The sequence below is a fragment of the Rhineura floridana genome, chromosome 1, assembly GCF_030035675.1.
Source record: "Rhineura floridana isolate rRhiFlo1 chromosome 1, rRhiFlo1.hap2, whole genome shotgun sequence".
Taxonomy (NCBI): Eukaryota; Metazoa; Chordata; class Lepidosauria; order Squamata; family Rhineuridae; genus Rhineura; species Rhineura floridana.
Window position 1 is genome coordinate 143011044 of NC_084480.1, and position 20663 is coordinate 143031706.

The 20663-nt window shown below is 40.0% G+C and overlaps 1 protein-coding gene and 1 pseudogene across 2 annotated transcripts in view; both read left to right on the top strand.

Annotated features, from left to right (window-relative positions):
• Positions 1–19793, top strand: part of PAX5 (paired box 5) — a 348343-nt gene extending 328550 nt beyond the window's left edge. For both annotated transcript variants that reach the window (XM_061634654.1, XM_061634664.1), the window contains 2 exons: positions 5875–5961; positions 18881–19793. In XM_061634654.1, the coding sequence (XP_061490638.1) occupies positions 5875–5961; positions 18881–18957 (164 nt within the window). In that variant the 3' untranslated portion in view covers positions 18958–19793. The remainder of the gene's footprint in view (positions 1–5874; positions 5962–18880) is intronic.
• Positions 9878–9986, top strand: LOC133375910 (5S ribosomal RNA; annotated as a pseudogene).
• Positions 19794–20663: the final 870 nt, after the last annotated feature.

A 20663-nucleotide genomic window follows, 5' to 3' on the forward strand; every position in this document is an offset into this window, starting at 1 on the left:
ATCCAGAACCTGAAACAATATTATTTTGGCCTTGGCAGTACTAACAGATTTTGAAATGTAAATGTACTGCCTTCAGGTCGATTCCAACTTATGAAGACCCTATGAATAGAGTTTTCATGGTAAGCGGTATTCAGAGGGTACCATTGCCTTCCTCTGAGGCTGAGAGGCAGTGATTGGCCCAAGGTCACCCAGTGAACTTCATGGCTGTGTGGGGAGTCTCCCAGGTCATAGTCCAGCACCTTAACCACTACACCACACTGGCTCTCTCAAGTTTATATTTAAAAAATTAGACTACAGTTTCACACGTAAGGGAAATAAAAAAAAATGTTTTCAAGTTTTAAGACATGTTTCCCCATGTATCATCCTAGTAGCATCTAGCATAAGAAATATGTGATGTAGTGTCACTGTATTCCACATCTCCGTGCTCTCTGCAAGTGACAACCAATGAATTATTGTTATTATTATTTATTAAATTTGTATCCCACCCTTCTTCCCAGTAGGAGCCCAGGGCATCAGGAAATGCAGAACACAATGACACCACATGATTCTTTTAGCAGACATTGCCAGGAAGGTGTGTGGGAAAGCCATGAGTTACTGGGAGGCATACTTTCCTTGTAACATCTAGTTAGGCCTATAGATTAACATACCAGTCTTTTGGATTTTGTATGCAATGCCCTAGCTATGTCAGAAGGACATGTGCTTCATAACTCTGAAGGCCTTACTGTGAGATGATGTCAACTTTATCAGGCAATCTGACCATTCATGAAGAAGGTCAATTTGTATAGCAAAATACAAATTTGGGCCCCCAACTACCATATGGAGGACAGAGTGGCTTCCATGATAAGAATATAGAAATTGACCGTTACTGATATATGAAGTTAGATCTTAATGGTATATGTTATATATACCAGTGTTAATGTAAAAAGCTTTTTTTTAATTAAGGCAAAATTCAATTAGAATATATACTATTAACAATCAAACCCAAGAGCTATAGAAATGTGGGTGATTGTGATTAAGATAGAAACCCTATAAAATGTATCTATATACTCAAACAGCGTTTATATAATAAACATCATGAGGAGGTACTGTTCCCTAAACATTCTAGGTAAAGAGATAAGCATGTCACTCATCCATACACTTAATAAACCTCTTGCTATTTCTTAGGCTTTGCTGCCAAATACAACTGCCAATGAGACAACATCTATGTTAAGGGTATAAGGGAGTCACTAGTGGTCTCGGATGAAGAGGGAATCAGTTGCACAATGAAAGCTCAAGAGAAAGGAGATGGAGTGAGAGTTGAGCAGGCAGGTTTAGTTGGAAGGAAAGGGAGTCAGATGTACAGTTTTGCTAACGGAGTCATTCCTAAGATTAAAGTAAAGTTTAAATTTGGTTCTTATTCAGGGGCACATTGCTGGTTTATTTAGGCTTTCAGTCTCCTTCTTGTCTTCCTATTAAAAAAAGAAATACCTTACTTTCATATCATTTTTCCACATCATGCTGTCACAGTGTGGCTGAAGCAGAGAAGGTAAAACAAAAGGGTCATTTTCTCTGTCTGAAGTGCCTCTTAAGGAGTTTAGACTGATTTAACTGTACCAGCTACCCTTCCCCCATCCCCACAAGAGCTTGTTTTGCTGGCACAGCTAAAATCAGCTTGGCGTATGTGGGAGCTATTTCATATGAAACATTTCCTACACATAATCTTCATGCTCAGTTGACATCATGATCCCTTCTGGGACTGTACCATCTCAGTTTTTAAGTGGGGACTGGGAGTCATTGTTTGAACATCACACCTCATGTCAAATATTTCCACTTCACATAGACATATGCTTCCGAAAGCAGCATTCAACATTAAACTCGGGTCATATAGTCCTGTAAGAGGACAGTACCACCTTAGCCAGTTAATGTTTTAATTATCCATAATTATTTTCAGTGGCGAGTAGTACTGAGGAAGCAGTGTTGATTCACATTCAGACATATACTGAGGGAGAGAGACTGGCAGACAGCAAAGTGTTTTCATTGGATACACCTTAGAGTGGAAAGGAGTTGATCTACCAATCAGTTTTGATTTCAGCTTCCAGCTGATTTCATGGAGAAACGCACTGGAGCTTCATTTCCTCCAGGTTTTTGAGTAAAAAGGGGTGGGGTTTCACTAGCGTCGTGTGTCTCTGGCTTCAGAAAACAGGGGTGGAGAAGCATGGAAGCCAGCAGGCAGAGACAATGATTGGCCCAGGGCTTTGTTGTGGGCGGTTCTTAAAGGTCTGAGATTAATAGCAGAGAAGGGAAGTGTGTCTAGCCATGGACAAGCACATTTTAAATGAGCTTTAAACAGAGAAAATGGTCTGGCTGCTTTTGAAGCAGTTAGTGTGTTGTAGCTGAAATATACTGACTGGGTTTGAATGTGATGTCTGGTAAATCTCCTAACTCCCTCAGCCAGGGTTAAAATTATGTATATACTAAAAGCAGATACATTAACCACTGATTACTGTTAAGTATCAATAAATGATCTTTTCCTTCCTTGTCACATCAATTTCTCCCTCAACCAACCTTGATCAGGATAGTGAAGTACACCTCTTACTACATCCCTCCAGTGTGTGGAGAAAAATCAATGGGAAATTGCTATGTGAACTAGTTCCTTAAAGTGCTTTATCAAGCATACATGATGGAAGTCATTAAAATGCAGGATACAGATCACACAGACAGAGCGTAGTGCAAGCATTCTTTTCAGAAGTTACGAAGAAAGCATGATGGTTGTGGCAGAAGACAGTGGGTATGATTCCCCCATCCACAGATTCCCAAATTAAAGGGGAATGTCATATCTTCTCTTGATACCTTCTGGTGTTACTCTAATACAGGGGTCTTCTATCAGACATTGTAGTTTTGTATCAATACATTTTAAAGTGTATATTCAACAGTTTTATAGTCAGGCCTGTATTTAGATTGCACAGAAAAAGTTGAGCTCCTTCCCCACTTGTGTTGGTGTAAGTAGCAGCTGTTGGATGAGGAATACTGCCATAGTTCTAAAGAAAAAAAATGGTACAGAACCCAAAAGGGAGGTAGCACAGTGCACTCTGCAGAGACGAAGCGAAAATGGAAACCCTGGATGGAATACACATCAAAAGATGTATCTAGCCAGTTTGAAGGGGCTGTAATGGGCACTGCAGTAAGAATGGGGATTTACATCACCAGATGCGCATTTGTATTCTCAGCTGCTACTACACACATTGAAGACTGCTTCTATTAGGGGGAATGGCTATAGCAGAAGATCTCAGGTTTAATCCCCAGCAATTCTAGGCAGGGATGGGAATGTATGAAATCCTGGAGAGCTGCTGTCAGTCAGTGTAGACTACAGATGTGCTAGAATTCCACCCAATTCAGATTTGGTACCAAATTTTCCATTCATTCTCTTATACTCAATCCCTGAGGATCGGATATTAATGTAGCGAATTTCCGCAGCTATTTTTGAAAGTGGACTTTAAAAAAAAAATCTGACTCTAAAACATTAATTGTAAGAATAATAATTATCAATACGTTTTTGATATTAATATTGATATTTTTCTGAGCAAAAAGAAAACTCTGGATGTGTAAAAGCAGTGGCTAGCAGATACAGAACAAACTCAAGTCGATCACAGCCTGTTAGGTTGATGGAATGCTTTCAAACTGGCACCAGCCAATGGGTTCTATCCCTAGTGTAGTCAATACTGAACTAGATGGACCAATGGTCTGACTTGGTATAAGGCAGCATCCTATGTACAGGTCACCCTTCCTGGATTGCGACAAGCATTTAAAAGTTCTAATTAGTTAGGCACTCTTTTTGGTACCTCACATATGAAAGCTGAAAACTTGGGAAAGCAAATTCTTAAATGGTAAATGTGAAATTCCATGCTGATGAATTTTATTCTGAAATTGCCATCCAAGCATTCAAATGCTATCAAATCACATTTGACATTTGTAGACACAGAAATTAAAGTGTTTTTCAACTCTGTTTATTTATTGTTTGCTTATGAAAAGCAATATATGATAAATCCTAGCCTTGCACCTTTAGGATGGAACACGTTGTGGGCAGAGCTTGGAAAAGTTACTTTTTTGAACTACAACTCCCATCAGCCCCAGCCAGCATGGCCACTGGATTGGGCTGATGGGAGTAGTAGTTCAAAAAAGTAACTTTTCCAAGCTCTGGTTGTGGGGCATCAGTAGGGGGCATTATTGCCCATGCACCAGCTCTTGTAGGACCACTTGCAGTCCCAGGTGTTCCAGTGAAAGCTCCCAGAGGGGTGGGGACAGGGCTCAGGCCTATAAGAGGCCAGGACCATGCTGCCGCCAGCCTATTTGTTCATACATTGGCTTTCCCACCCTCCTGCCCTCAGTTTTAGTGTGTCACTGAGCTGTTCCTAATAGGGTTGCTGGTTGAATGGGCCAAATAGGAAATTTTCTCAATCAGATTAGCTCTCAGTTGAGTAGGTTTTTTCACTTATCCCTCAGAGATTGCTGTGCAATTTGTTAGGTGTTGACACGCTTCTGTCCCAACAAGGTGGAACTGGCATTGGACAGGATCAAATATAAGGTGAATCCTCATAAGGGGGTCTAATGGGGTACTTGCAGGCCATGCCCCTAGCTCGGGAGGGGCTGGACCTCATCCAGCTCACAACCACTCCCCACTGGTTGGCCAACGGGATCATTAGGTTGGATTGCACCTCACTTGGGGTCTGACGCTGGCCAATTCCCAAGGGAGATTCCCCAAATGCTTGTTGAGCTGACATTACCTCAGCAAGGGCTGGTAGAATGAAAGCGGATCCTTGTTCTATTGCCATGCCAGCTCTGTTTACTTGCTGTAATAAATAAAGTTGTGGCCTGTTTCACCCATAAACCATTGTTGGCTGTTTTATTCCTGTTGCTGATGCCGGGACACATGCTGCACCTGCCTCACAAAAGCTTTAGTTGCAATTCAGGTCTAAAACCATAATGCCTAGAGAAACCTGCCTCCAACCTTGTGGTCAATGGTATTTCCCCATATATACATATATGTGCAGCTTGCTTTTTCAGCTGCATCAAACTTTATTTTTGTTTATTTACAGATTTTCATCCTGTCGTTCAATACAAGTATTTCCAAAGTGGCTAACAATACTGAAAGAATAAAATACACTAAACCATAAAACAGATAAAATACTACAAGAATAAGACCAGTAGATACAACCAGGGCCGGTTCTAAAGGGCGGCCAGGTGGTGCACTGGCCTGAGGGCCCCGGAGCTACAGGAGCCTCTGAGGGGCTCCTGAGGGACCCTCCGCTCCCCTTCCGTGATCCGCGGCACTATCTGCCTGCCCGCCATTCCTTTGCCTCACCTACCTGTCTCCTGTCTTTTACCATTGCCCTTATAGAAGATGGCGGCCGCGGTTTCCCTAAGGTACTGAAGCTGCGGTCTCCATCTTAGTTGATGGCAGAGATGCACGCGTGTAGCACGCACACATGCCATCAACAAAGATGGTGGCGGAGGCTTCATCCCCTTAGGGAAACCGCAGCTGCCATCTTCATTAAGGGCAATGGTAAAAGACGGGAGACAGGTAGGTGGGGGCTGATGCCCAAGGGCCCTGGCATGCCTGGAGCTGGCCCTGGAACTATAATACAATATCAGCATCTCCAGAGGTTTAAAAGTCTTGGGAAATAAATAGGTCTTTGCCTTGCACTGAGAAGATGCAACTGTGGGCAGCAGGCAAGCCTCCCTAGGCAGAGCATTCCATAGGTGGGGTGCCACCACCAAGAAGGCCCTTTCTTCATATCCAGTCACCTGGTAAAATGCAATGTTTTCAATAGTCATGTTTTTAACCTTGTTTATTAAATTTTAAAGCATCTTGTGCCTTCTTTTTCTTTTTTAACTTAGGGAGTGAGTTTTCTGGAAGTCCATACAGCCATCCACAGTATTCCACATACAATGATTCTTGGAGATTTCCTAATCCTGGATTGCTTGGTAAGTTCACAGCAGAGTCCAAACGGAAGGGGGGTGAGCATGGAACTGCCACACTGACTATAATTGGGAAAGATGAGTGGAGAGATTATCTGTACGTTTTGTTTTCTCTCAGTTTCTCATTTTTTTAACCTTAAGAATAGTTATCCACATTTCCCCATCAGTTTTTTTAAAAGTCCTCATGGGAATTTGTCAGTATTTTGTGTGCATATCTCTTAATATACACATTTTATATGCAATTTTCCCTAATATAAAATATTTTTGCATGCTAGTTTCATTAATGCATGCATTGTTATGCACACTTTCCCCTAATATATGTACTTTTGTGCGCCTGATTGTAGAATTGTATTGCAAAATTTGGAGAAATGTTAATTTCAAAAGATAGCTGTGTTTCAGTTTGTGCATTGTTTCAGGAAGTGCAAATTAGGTAGTTTTGTGTTAAAATGTGAACCAAACCAAATATGAACCAAACCAAACTACACATTGCCATTTTCATTAAAGGATCCATCAATTTTTGGAATGGCTTTCATATAGTCTTACAGCCTTGCATATTTTGTGGTGAGCAACAATATATAAGTTTGCCAAATTCAAAGTCTTACAGAGTAATCCAACTTGCCAGAGGCCAGTAGGAGTTAAGCCGGCGGAGGCAGAGCTGACAGAAGGGGCTGCCACATTCAGCTGCTGCTTGGAGGCTCCTTGGAGGGCAGGACAGTGGCTGCGCCAGCAGGGTGGAGCAGAAGGAAACAAAATACATATTTCCTTCTGCCACCCCTTTTCCTGGCATACCAGATGCCAGAACGGAGGGCTGCAGGAAGGAGTTGAACAGGACCTTGATATCATGTTAAGTACACCCCTCGGCTCCTCCTCTGACATGTCCCTGGAATGCCCCTTTTCCAGGCCTTGTGTCAGCTTTCGCAGCTCCCCTTACACCGGGCTGGGCTTCCACGGCAGACCTCTGGCTGAGCTGGCCACATCCCAGCTCAGCCTGAACTGAGACAAAGGACTTATGTCAGCATAGCCCAGCATCGCTGGGACCCAGCCAGCTCAGCTGGAGGTCCGTCATATCCAGTTCGCCTCAGCCCAGCATAAATGCAAGTTGCATTGTGCCCTTATGCATCAGGATAAATAGGCTGTAACTATAAGAAACTTACAGCACATTGCCATATATGTTTAAACTTTACTCAGAAGCCTTCCTGATTTCAGTGGAATTTACTTCCAAGTAATTCTGTTTAACATTGAAAGGTGTATGTTTACTATAACTATTTAGGAGATGGAGACAGACCAAAATTGCATTTGCATATCATGATGAACCAAGGTTTAGTATTATGAAGATGAACCGCAACAAGCCTTGGGTTTGCTGGCTCTCCTCTTCTCATCCAACATAGCAAGACTGGAAGCTTCTGTGCCCATTTAGATTAACAGCAGTTTACCATTGCATCCAAACCCTAAACTGTGGTTAATCTTAATTATGGCTTGTTGAAATAAGCTAGGTTCACAACCCATGGTTTGAAGTTGGCTTGTTTCAACAAACCATAGTTAAGATTAACCACAATCTAGGTATGAACTTTACAACAAGCTGCAGTTAATTTAAAATGGAAGCAAAAGGTTTTGAACTCTTCCCTACAGCCAGACTGGAGGAGGAGGGTGGATAAGACCCCAAGGAGGAGGATAGCGCGAGACCCCAAGGTTTGCTACAGGTTGTCCTTGTAACTCTGGTTATATGCAAGTGGAGCCACGGATTTTTTCAGACAGCTGAAGGCAGTCTGAAAGAGTGACATGCTGGGCATTGCTTATATACTCACTCCACTTTAATCTCTGATTAACAATGCAAAACCCTGTAAAATCTGTTTAATCATAGGTGACAGCATAACACAATAAATGTAGCCAAGGGGAAGTTGAACCTTTACTCAAACTACATTCAAATAGGGATGGAAAGATCTGTCAATTTCAGTTCTCTCAGTTTCTCAGTTTTCTAATGTGCATTTAAAAAAAAATCCTCATGAAAATTCTCCACCATATTAATGCAAATTTCTTCAAATTTTTGTAGGCAGTTTTGACAAAGGTACACATTTTTGCAAGCCATTTGTCATCATATCATGCCTTTTTGCATGTTATTTTCACTCATATATTCATTTTATGCACACGTTCCCCTTACATATGCATTTTTGTAAATATTTTTTAGTTGGCCAACTGCACCCCAAAATTCTAATAAATGTGAATTTTGTAGGATGGCTGTGTTTCGGTTCTCATATTGTGTCAGAAATTGTGGATTTGATAAATTCTGCTTGAAATGCAAACTGAATTGAAATTCTCACCCATCCCTACTTTCAACTACCTTAAGAACTATTGGTTGGACCCAGTTTTTGCTGCATGCTATACTCACAGTTTTTACTATCTTGTTTTCAATTTTTATATTGCAAAACACTGTGCATATGTAAGGGCAAAAGAATGGAGGACAATAAGCCATGCACATACTGGTTTTGCTTGTAAAAAATATTTCTCCATGTTGAACACTCAATATTTTTGTGCCACCTATTCGTCAGTATTTATGATGCTATTACAGTGAAAGAAAGCAGTTTCTATGTTTCTCAACAAATAACCTTTCTTCCAAAGAGGTTTCCCCCTCTTTTCCTCAGTCTCTTGCCTGTTCATTTTGTTTTTTCTTACATATCTATGACCCAGAGTATGCATGGCATGTTCTAGCAACATATGCTTGCAGCAAGACAGAATCCCATTGGTTCTGGAAAATCTGTTTGCAGGCCCTTGGCTTCTGCTATAGCAGATCCCTGAGTAGCACACCCCCTCCTCCCCTTTAATAAGGAGGATAAACAACATCTATTTTACACCACTGTCAAAGTCTGGCCCAACCTGACCTTACATGCATGTAGCACATGGTGATTAGACTTCTCCTGCATAATCTATGTGGATGAGGTAAGTAAAATACCAATTAATTGTCACCTCTCTAGCAGAGAGAGATTGTGCCTTAGAGACTTTCAGATTTATGGATGGCAAGGTTGTTTTGTGCGACCTCTAGCAGAGAAATAATTTTGAATTTTTGTCATTTTTAAAAATTCAGTTTCTTTGTTTTAAGTAATTGAGTCCCTAAGTAATTGAGCCACCTAAGCTCTACCCATCACATTCGTTGCCCTTAAACAAATCCTTTGGGAGTAATTGATGGCTATAGCATTCTGTGTCACACTGCTTTTTACAGTACAAAATTGCCATTTACTATGCTCTAGCTAAGGGTCCATTGTTGCTCACAGCCAAAATGGGAAGCTGTTTTCTATTACTATTTCAGCAGATACTCAATGCCGGTTTCAAACATTTGTGTGGAATTCATAACCCCATGAAAAGTGGATTGCACTGTCAAGCTGTGGGGTTACAAAAAGCATGAAGGGCAGCTCTTAGGGCTGATTCTCACATGCATGTAGATAACTTGATTTCTCATTACTTGATTATTTAGCACTTGGTGACTGACAGCAGACACCTAGACTACATGTACAGCACAATGAAGAGGTAGGATCTTGGGAGTGGACTGTACCACTTTAGATTAGAGGGTGAAAGGATGCCTTTCAAAAGAAAAAAAACTCCCACGTAAAACTCCCTGCAGTGAAAAAGTCAGCACATCACAGAAACAGGTCCTAGTTCGCAGCTATGCCACATCATCCAAATTTTTACAGATGAGGCTTCCCACCAAGAATCACTGCCAGGGCTCCCCATCATCCCTTGAACACTGCTGAAAACTCTTCCTTCCCTGCTGTATATTTTATTCATGAATTCTGCAATAGTCTGCCTACCAGTGGCTACTGAAGAGTGGTTGTAACTAAACTGACAGGATTTTTATAAAAAAAGAAACCTAATAATTTTTAACAGAATATTTAATCACAAAATGAATCTGGTTGTACCTATAGACTCAAATACCTACGACCATAGTACCCTGAACACACCCAATCTCGGAAGCTAAGCAGGGTCAGGCCTGGTTAGTACTTGGATGGGAGACCGCCTGGGAATATTGGGTGCCATAGGCTTAGAGGAAGGCACTGGTAAACCACGTCTGAATACCTCTTACCATGAAAATAAAGATTCATAGGGTCGCCATAAGTCGTAATCGACTTGAAGGCATAACAACAATAGACTCAAATATATTCAGCAATATTAGTTATGGGGATGGGCATTTTGTCCATGTGCATTCATTTATGTATATGTACCTTCTACTGGCTTCTGGGAGGGATGAAACTTAAAGAACTCAAATGCATATATGTGCACACTAATGAAACCTTTGAAAAGACACCCCCAATGTCTCCCCAAAAGACAAAATAGTGATAAAATAAGAACAGATTTGCCTGGGGGACATAAATCAGAAAAAAATCAGCACTGCTGGAAGGTGAATAAGCAGGCAGCAGTGCTAAGAGAGAGTTAGGAGGGGCTGACCCAGGGGCATAGTCGTCCAGGGTCTCGGGTTTTTAGACACTTTCTTGGAGCAGGGTCCCAGTGTGTTAGCTGCTGAAAAAAGTCTTTCAACATGCTTCCTTGACCTTTCCCACTGATTGCAGCCAATCAGAGCACAAGGAGGTGAGTCAACCACTGAAAAAATGCTTCTCAGCAGCTAACACTCTTCTCTTTCATGCCTATTGGCTCCTAGGGACATCTGTTGTTGTGGAAGAAGGTATTAACAAGGATCTCATTCTCAACCCAGCAGTAAAAAAGGGGTGAAGGGTGTGGCAGTGACTATCATGGGACCCTACACTTCTGAATTTGCACTACGCTACTGGGCTGACCACGTGTGGCTGCAGCAGCAGCTATAGCATCATAGTGACTTGTGACCATGTGGAGGCCTTATTTAGGGCTTCTGTAGGAATGAACAAAGTCAAGGTTGCACTGGTACCATGTTCTTGGCTGGCTGGCAAAGCCAGCACAAGGCCACAGGACATGGTGTTCTGTCATTTGTTCCCTATGGCAAATGCTTATTTGTCAGCATGCCTGTGTGTAGCAATGTGTCATAAGATTGTTGGTGAGGTCTTTGTCATGGATCATCCCTTTTATGCTTTGTTCTGCTTAAATTGAAAATGTACTGTTTCTCAATATTTTATTTTATTTTATTTATTTATTTATTTATTTATTTATTTATTTATTTATTAAATTTATTAGTTGCCCATCTGGCTGGTTTTCCAGCCACTCTGGGCGACATACAACATAAAAACATACAATTTACATTGCAGCATTAAAAAATCTCAAACAATAATAATAAAACCTAATATAATTTCAAATTGATACCAATATTTTAATATTGTGGATTAGAATGTCAGAGCTGGAACAATGCTATAGATAGAATGCTATAGATACTATATTTTTGTAAATACTATAGATACTGTATTTTAAAAAAATTTTTAACTTTTATTTTTATCGACAATTTTAATATACATATTATATTCTTTGTAAACTGCTTAGAGGTTTCGTTTAAAATTAAGTGGTATATACATTTTGTTAAATAAATAAAATAGATACCTTCCCTCAAACTCTATTCTGTCTGAAAGCTCACTCAGAAGTAAATCTCATGGAGTGTAATGATTGGAGCTTGAGCAGCCTTGGACAAGTCACTATCAGTCTAATCTACCTTATAATAGGGTTCAGAAGAAAGAATAGGTAACCCACATCTGCTACCATGACCTTGTTGGAGAAACAGTAGTGTTTGATTTCTAAATGAATCTTAATTTCTATTTTCCTATTTCACATGTCCCAAAAGATTGCTCTTTGCACTTTGCATGGATAATTTTCATTTCGATTCCGCCCCCAGTAGGAAGTTGTAAAATGAACAAGATATAATTAATGATGAATTTAAATATAATAAGAATAGTGTAAATAAAAAAGTCCAGCCAAACTGTTTTTACAAGAAGATTAAATAATTACATTATATAATTTGTATTTCAATTATAGGATATTTCATTAAAAAGATTTCTCTAACAACAAAGCAATCTTGGTAGGATAAATGCTATGCCTGTTTTATGATTTTATATTGTATATAACCTTGTCACTAACTTGGAAAACAGCTGATATCTGCCAGTGCACATGCACTCTTCGCTCCCCCACCAGTTATTTAATCCATAGCCCAGAAATGCTTTAATACATTTTTCTATGTTCTAGCAACTTTTCTAATGGGCGTGATAGATTCCAATAGCAGATTCCAATAGCATTGTTTACGCCCCAGTCTGTTCATTTGAATGCCATGCTTGAAGGCTATAGTAACCAGGAGGATGGATCAAACTGAAGCAATGTAATCAGACTTTTGATACTTATTTTCTCATTTCACTATTTGGAATTTCATCCTATCAGTTACAAGAACATCAAAAGCAGATGACATAAATCACGTTACTGATGTCAGTAAACTCGGCACAATACTATTTGTACTATGCAGGGCCTGACTGTAACCCATCACTGTGGTATATGAGCGCCTTCCTGTGGCTCCTTAAATGACCTGACTGGCACCTGCCATGTGTCATAACTCACAGGCTCTTTCATTTTAGATTCCAATAAGGAGAGGCTCAGTTGGGTTACTGAAGCCTAAGGAATTTTTGCTACTAACTTTGCTTGAAACAATCAGGCCTGCTGTTTCAAACATAGGAATTTGAATTGAGCCTTAAATTATACATATGCTTTTACTAAAAGCATACGTTCATTATAGCTTCTTTTTGCTCTGCATTTTGCTTCCACTGAGTACTCTCTCATTTATGTAATCTAGACTGTAAAACCTTTTCAAGTAAGGTTTTGATTTAATTTCTACATTTGTATAGCACCAAACTCACCTAGTACTGCAGGAATAATAAATAATAATTAGATCTTAATGTGCCCCCAGTTTATAGATTTCTAATATTCAGCTTTTGTAACCAGGGAATCCTTGATACAACTGTAAATACAGAAATCTTTGGTCACACATACACGAGGTTTCAGTCGCTGAAGCTTAGCGAGCTTGCGTGTTTAAAGTCTACTTAATACAAACATGCTAAAAGTGGATAATAGCAACACAGTCTAATGAAGAAAAATGATTCAATTTCATGCTGGTTTGTTGTAATAACTTCTTTACCATTTTCACTCATTACTTTCGACTTGATGTTGATCATGGCGGATCTTGTTTGATGCACTATTCTCTCTTCTGAACTGATGTGATTTGTGCACATTGTGAAATGTAAGTGAACCTGACAGGGCTCCCTTTTGGCTACACCTGAGCTATATATATAGCTGTTGTTACAGAGGACAGGGTCATAAGATTGACAATATTGGCATGGCTTCATATGAGGTGAAAAGGTTTGAAACCAGTCAATTAGGATTAGAATCAGTACTTCTATGGGTTTCTATAAAAGGATTAGAGAACAAGTATGAGCCAGAAATGACTGTGTCAAGAAATAAATTGATGATAATATGAATTAAAGGGAAAAATGACAGAAGAATGGACAAGTTTATTCTAGAGGAGAGTGTAATGACAGGGTGAAAGAGTGAATGTTTTGCAATGTGAAGTTTTCATTTTTCACTTTAAATGTAGGTCTTTTTGATTTCACCACCGAAATGTGAATTGGGGGAAAAAGTCAAACCCAGGAGAGATATAAAATGCTGCCAGGGAGCTAAAGAAGAGGGGAAAAATATTTTAATAGTTAGACTATGTTAAAAAATATCACATGTAAGGTATGGAGCAGAAGGTCAAGGTTGGAGAATAAGGAAAAATAATGGCCTATAGAAGAGAATTCTATTTTTTTCCAAATAAAGTTTGTAATATTGTTGATATAGCTAAGTCTTTGTTCATTTTCCTTTTTAAAAAATATTGGTTGCTGAAAAAAATTCTGATCCTGACCCAGAACAACTTCTGTGTCACAGTAAAATTCATACAAATATTTCTGGGTGTGGCAGCTGATGGATGTACACATGAAGGCAAAAGCTGGATAGTCCTATCCAACAGAAGAAACCAATAGCTATGTGCTTCTGAGAACTGCTTTATTCATGTGCACTTGATTTCTCATCACTTGATGACTCCTAGCCAAATGTGAAGTGAAACTGGATGACATGAAAGTTGTATTTGTGCGGGTTAATCTAGAATAGGTCATTCACACATATTTGTATTGAGTGACAAACAAGCAAAAGTACATGAGCCATGAGACTAGAGGCAGATAACCCCCTGAAGTAATGCGCACAACCACAGGCATAAGATGTTACAGTCTCCACAACCCAGCCATCTGTATGTGGCTTAGGATTTAATGGCCACAATGACAACCATGATGAACCTGTCTGAAATAATATCAACACCAATAAATGTGACAGGACACACAATGGACTTGATCCTCTGTACTGTGGACAATGGTCCGTGGGTGCAGGAGCCAGAAACAGCTCCTTTGTTATGAATGGATTATTATCTAATCAGATTTGAGCTATTGTCCAGTGGACCATGGTCCATTAGGGAATATGAGACACTGCCCCACCAACCTCAATCTGCCTCAGCCAGCCCCCATTTGTCTGCCTTTTTAGTTACAACCAGTCACGGTGTGGTTCTGCCTGTTATTGGCTCTGGCTCTCCCTTCCTTCTGCCCTACCATTCCTAATGGACATCAGTCACCAATGCTATTGCTATTGTCCACTGTTATACCTATAGGGGTAGAAAAGCAGTTGTGATCCTTGAAGGCTGATGGATCTGGATGGTTTCCTGAGGTCACTTGGGGGCAATAGTGGACAGCATGCTGGTGGTGGGGTGGCAGGGCTCACCTGGCCTTCAGTCAGTCATGTTACCTCCTTATGGAGAGGTAGAGGAGTAAGATCAAGGGGATGGCAAGGTCAATGTGATGCAAACCCACTGGCGGGAGCAACCGATAAACAGCACTAATGTGACTGACTGGAGGCCCAGTGAACGCTGTCACCCCATCATGTTGTCAACTACTACTCTTGGAGCTTTTTGTGCAGTTTGTCATGCCAGTGCCAGTGGTCATGCCATGACTGTGCTTGAAATGAGGAAATGAACTGGGCCATCAATATGATCACTCCTAAGTAGGCATGGAAGGATCTGACAGTTTTGGTTCTCTAGGTTTCTCATTGTTCCAATCTTAAATTCAGTTCTGCAGCAATTTGCGATTTGAGATCTTCATGAAAATTCTTCAGCATTTTAGTGTGAATTTCTTCTAATAAACATGTTTTATAAGCAGTGCATAATTTTCCAAGCAATTTCTCCTATAATGCATTTTGTATGTTATTCTCACTAGTGTATTCATTGTTATGCACATTTTTACCTACTATATGCATTTTTATAAACATTATTTGGTTGAAGAACTGTACTACTAAATTCAGATAAGTGTGAATTTTGAAGGATGGCTGTGTTTTGGTTGTTATATTGTTTCAGAAAGTGCAAACTGGATAGATTCAGCTTTAAATGCAAACTGAATCAAGTATCTTCCCCATCCCTACCCAAGAGACTTTGACTGAACCATAAAGCCAGAAATGCCCTGTGGTATTCTGAGGACCTGAGGGCATTTAAATGACTGGGTCAACAAAAAGAGCACAAGTGGCAAAAAAACTTTTGGGAGGGGACATTAGGTTGATCACCCATGCTTTAAAGCCCTGAATGGCTTGGGACAGTTTCTGTGAAGGATCACCTGCACCTATATGACCTTGCTTGGCCCTTAAGATCAGCAGCGGAGGCTCTGCGTACAGGCTGTCTAGAAAGACCCATCAGACTGGTGAATATAAGAGACAGGGCATTTTCAGTGGTGACTCCATTGTTAGGAAACTCCCTCCTGCAAGACGTGTACTTGGCTCCTTTGTTGATAGTTTTGTACAGGCTCTAAAGACCTGGCTATTTACAACCACTTTGAACTGAATGATTTAAGTTTGGTCTGAGCTTTTAACTATTGCTGCAATTTTTTCTGTTTTGTGTTGTATTTTATTATTTTGCTATTTTACTACTATTTTTAGACTGAGTTTTTATTAGTCTAAGCTTTTAACTGCTGCTGCTATTTTTTCTATTTTATCTTCTATTATTTTGCTGTTTTACTGCTGCTTTTTAGACTGAATTTTTATTGCTAAATTTTTCATTTTTCATTTTAGTTTGTTTTGTGACATGAAGCGCCTTGAGCGGATTGAATGGCCTGTATAGAAATAAAATAAACAACTAAATCAAACAATTAAGATATAGTGTGGTGGCAGCTTAAAAAGCTATGAAATGTAATGTTGCATAAACTTTTGTTATTCTTTAAGGTGCTGCAGGAACTTTATCGTTTTTTGTGGCAACACATTAACATGGCTATCATTCTGGAGCAGGTGTTGTATTGCTGTATTGGTTTCTGAGTCCATTCAGGGAAACTCAGAACATTCTCAGTGACCGCATATCAGTTTATTACAGATACTCTCAGGGAATGCTGGGAAAGATGTTACTTATTTACTGTTGCCCATACTGTGGCAAACAAGGCGTCTGATGAAAGGTCTTTCCTGTTTTGAAATATGTGCCAATTGCCTTCCCTTAAGTATTACACAGAAAATCTTTTTCATCAGCTCTGTGCAACTACATCTAGTCTCCTTCCACAAACTCATCTGTTTGAAATATTGGTCCCTTATACATGTCTTGAACTTTGTGACTTCTCCATGATGTCTGTCACTATAGTATTGATTTCTCCATTTCTCCTCCTTTAAAATTGTCAGTAGAGTCCTCTATGGCATGGGAAGTTTGCTGGTTAGCAATTTCATTGCTTTAACTGTATGGAGAAGTTGTATAGGTTTTATTTAGAAATGGGCTTTTGAAAGAGTTTGGGTCATTACAAAACGATTTGGAGTACACACACACACACACACACACACATAATTATCATACTCTATGATATCTTTTTTTTCTGTTGTGAGGGATTTAATAAACTGCTTGCTCTATTGTTCAGAAAAAGCATGTGATACAGTCCTTCCAGGATTGTGCCATTTAAAAATGCAAATAGAGGATGGCATATTTGATTTCTGTCTCATGAAAAGCTTATTGCATTTGGAAACATAGCACATCAGGACTGCAGGCTCCTAGAAATTCTGGGCAGGCTTTGTATCAAGTACTTCCTCAGCAAATGTACCCTCTAAAAGTTTGCATTCTTGTGGTGGTTACCTGTTTTTCCCTTCCAGGTTGTTTCTCTATGATTCATTGTTACCTTATTCCTAAGAATCTGTACCAAGATTTTTAAACAATTTAAATACTACTTAATTATAGTTCTCTTTAAGCAGTGTACAGAAGACTGAATACAATTCCTAAAATGAGTTAAAATGATGAAATCAAAATTAAAAAGCCTGCTGGAATAAAAAGTCTTCAGTAAGCTCCAGAGGTTCAACAGGGAGGAGGTCTGTCCAACCCTGTTATTTGACTATGGCCTGGTTCATGCTTCATGCTAAGTCAAACCATGGCTTAGTGCAAACCTGCAAGCTTGTGGGCTTCTGGGAAGGACTTTTTGCTGCTTCACTGACCACACTGCCTTGGCGTAGCATGTTGTCCAAACCAAGCCTCGTGATTTAGCTCTCATGAACAAACCATGAGCCACAAACCTTAGTTACAGCTTAGTTACAGCATGTGGTTACAGTTCAGGTAATCAACTAATGGAAGGCTGTTGGACTTACATTGTTGGTAGACCCTGGTTCAAATGTCCACTCAAGCACTGAGTGACCTTGCAGCCATCAGTGCCTCTCAGGCTAATCATCCACACAGGGCTGTTATGTGTGAAGATAAAAGTTTCCTTTTACTGCTTAGGAGACAGGCAGGATATAAATTTTTATATTAATTGCAAATAATATGAATATATTATAAAGCATAATATATTAATTTATATTAATAAACTTTATTATATTTGCCTATCACACCCTTCCTCCTAAGAGATCAAGGTGATATGTGTAGTTCTTCCCCCACGGATTTATCATTCCTCAGAGATCCAAACAAACCTTTCTATTTAGAATTGTTAATTGAGCTAATGGCAGATAAATTAAAAACAGAGTCCTGTGGAACTTACATTTGCTACTTAAACCATATGTGCTGTGAGAAACTGGCATGGATAATGTAATGGTCAAACTATAAGGAATAGCATGCATGCCATTCTCCTGCACAGTATATATGGGTTAAATGGCAAAGTAAGGGAAGGAGTCTTATCACCTGGGACTAACCCTCTCACCATTTACTGAAATCAGGCACTTCCTGCTTGAATTGGGAACAATGGCTGGTAGGAGTAGTTCTTGACAGTGGCAATAAGCTGAGTCCTCTAATGAACAAGCACAAGCATTATTGCTGGTTCTGCTTGTTGAACTTGTTCTACGGCTGTTGCCTTTCCCTATGGCTCCATATCAATCTACTCATCCCTGTAAAGAGAGCACATGTGATAGCAGCTGATCAGAAAAGGATGTGTCATGAGGCAGGGGGTGGAAAAAGTATGTTATATCATGCATGCCATGTTCCCAACATGCACTTTGGTGATGCGCATGCACCAATATTTTGAGCTGCTTTGAATGATTGTAACACAGGATTTGTAACATGGCAGCCAGATTCCAAATTTTTACAGGGCCAGTTTGCCTATCACTAATTTAACTAGCCTCAATTTCAGTCATTCCACCCATTCTGGGTAGGTATGCAAACTGGCCTAGGGAGAAGTGTGGATAATTGATATGTAGCTTAAGTTACCTGGGTATATTGTAGTGTATTCTTTATCCTATAGGTGTTTCTGGCATAGTGCACTTTGTGGTACACTCTAATCTGAATAGCATAAACTAAGCAATATGTTAGGTTTGCTTGATGCAATCTCATTGCATGGTGTTGGATGAGACACTGTGGAGGTTGTCAGATAAAACTGTTTTGACATTCTTTCTCTAACCACTTCATTTGCTTGATGATGAGCAATACCTCTGAAGATTTGTGATTGATATGATGGTATCTCTCCTCTTCTAGGTTCTCCTTACTATTACAGTGCTGCAGCCCGAGGAGCAGCACCCCCAGCAGCTGCAGCTGCTTATGATCGTCACTGACACATGGAACCAAGAAGCACTTATTAAACATATTATGCCAGACTGGAATCACCTAGTATGCAACTGCAGAAATCAGACTACAAGGATGGATAAGAGAAAATATCTCCCATGAACCCATGCAATCATTGGAATGTTATTATTTCAGTTAGGTGAACTGCTTATTACTTACTGTTCTAGTGACCTTAACTGAATCTCCCATAAAAGAGAGCAAACAGAATTGTTGTTGCTGACATTCCCTGTGGTCTGCAAATTGCAGTAGCCATGTCTTCGGCACAGTCTTCTTGCTTCTGGACTAACTGGCTGGTTCTCTGGTTCTCCTAGCCATGCCAAGGGAACAGAAACAGTTCTAAATGTTGAGCAGTCCTCCATCAAATGTCTCTCTTTTGTAACAGGATGCATGATTCAACTGTATGGGTTGAGGTTTATTTTAGGGAGGGGCCATTAAGGGAAAAATTAGTCTGCTCAAGCAACAAAGCACCAATGTAAATAACTTGCTTCTTTGTGTCAATATGGAGTGGTTTAGCATAAACAGCAAGAAGGAACAAATGAGGAGTTTAAAACACTGGAAAATGTGTTTTAATACTGGTGCACTGACTCCAAGAATTCAGTAAGCTTTACACTGACTCTGAACCAGGTTAACATTCATTGTGGCTATTTCTGGGTCCATTGTTCTTTCTAAATACATGATCCTAATCTGATAGTCATGTTGGTATATATGCGCCATATGTTGGCATTGAACATGTGGCAAATGACAGACATGGATAGTTAGTGATATTTTAACTGCTGAATATTAATTTATGCTTATTTGCAATCAAAATTAGCACTGGTACACAACTCTCTGGCTTTAACTAAATATTAAAGAAGGAATTCCAAATAACTCAAGCCTTATGTACATTGGAATAAATTACTGAAGTAGTTATATATCTCCCAATGTGGAACTTTCCAAATTGCTTTCTTAAACAGCAGTAACGTGGGGCTACCATGAAAGCCACACTCAAGCCACCTTCACATACAGTAGGGTCCCACTCTTACTGTGGGTTACGTTCCAGACCCCCGCCTAAAAGTGAAACCCGCCAAAAAGCAGAACTCCATCAACAAAATGGTGCCTGACACCCAAAAAACGCCATAAAAGCAGAACAAGTGCCGTATGAGTGGGGCCTTACTCTAATTGAAAGCCGCCGTATTAGTGGAACGCCAAAAAGCAGGCCGCCGAAAAGTGGGGCCCTACTGTAATTAAAGGGGCACAGCTTCCTGACCCAAATGTCTGCATATTGAGTGTGGACCACAGAGGAATGCCTACATGTGTAGATATCTAAAGGAGCTGGAACCCTTGTAGGTATTAGCAGAGCTTGGAAAAGTTACTTTTTTGAACTACAACTCCCACCAGCCCCAGCCAGCAGGGCCACTGGATTGGACTGATGGGAGTTGTAGGTCAAAAAAGTAACTTTTCCAAGCTCTGGGTATTAGACCTCTAATGGAGTCTTTTTCACATATTAAGTCTACACACATGGACTTTCCCCCGTATCCCTGCTCAATACATGGATTGGGGGGGTGTCCAGAGAGCTACACCCTACACCCTACAGCTCCTTTAATCACATGAAGTATCTTCAGGTGTACAACACATTACAACATTCCCAAGGTCCCTCACAGGTTCTGTCCCTCACAAGGTCTCTCACAAGTTCTGTTCTGGGTTGTCATTAAAGGTT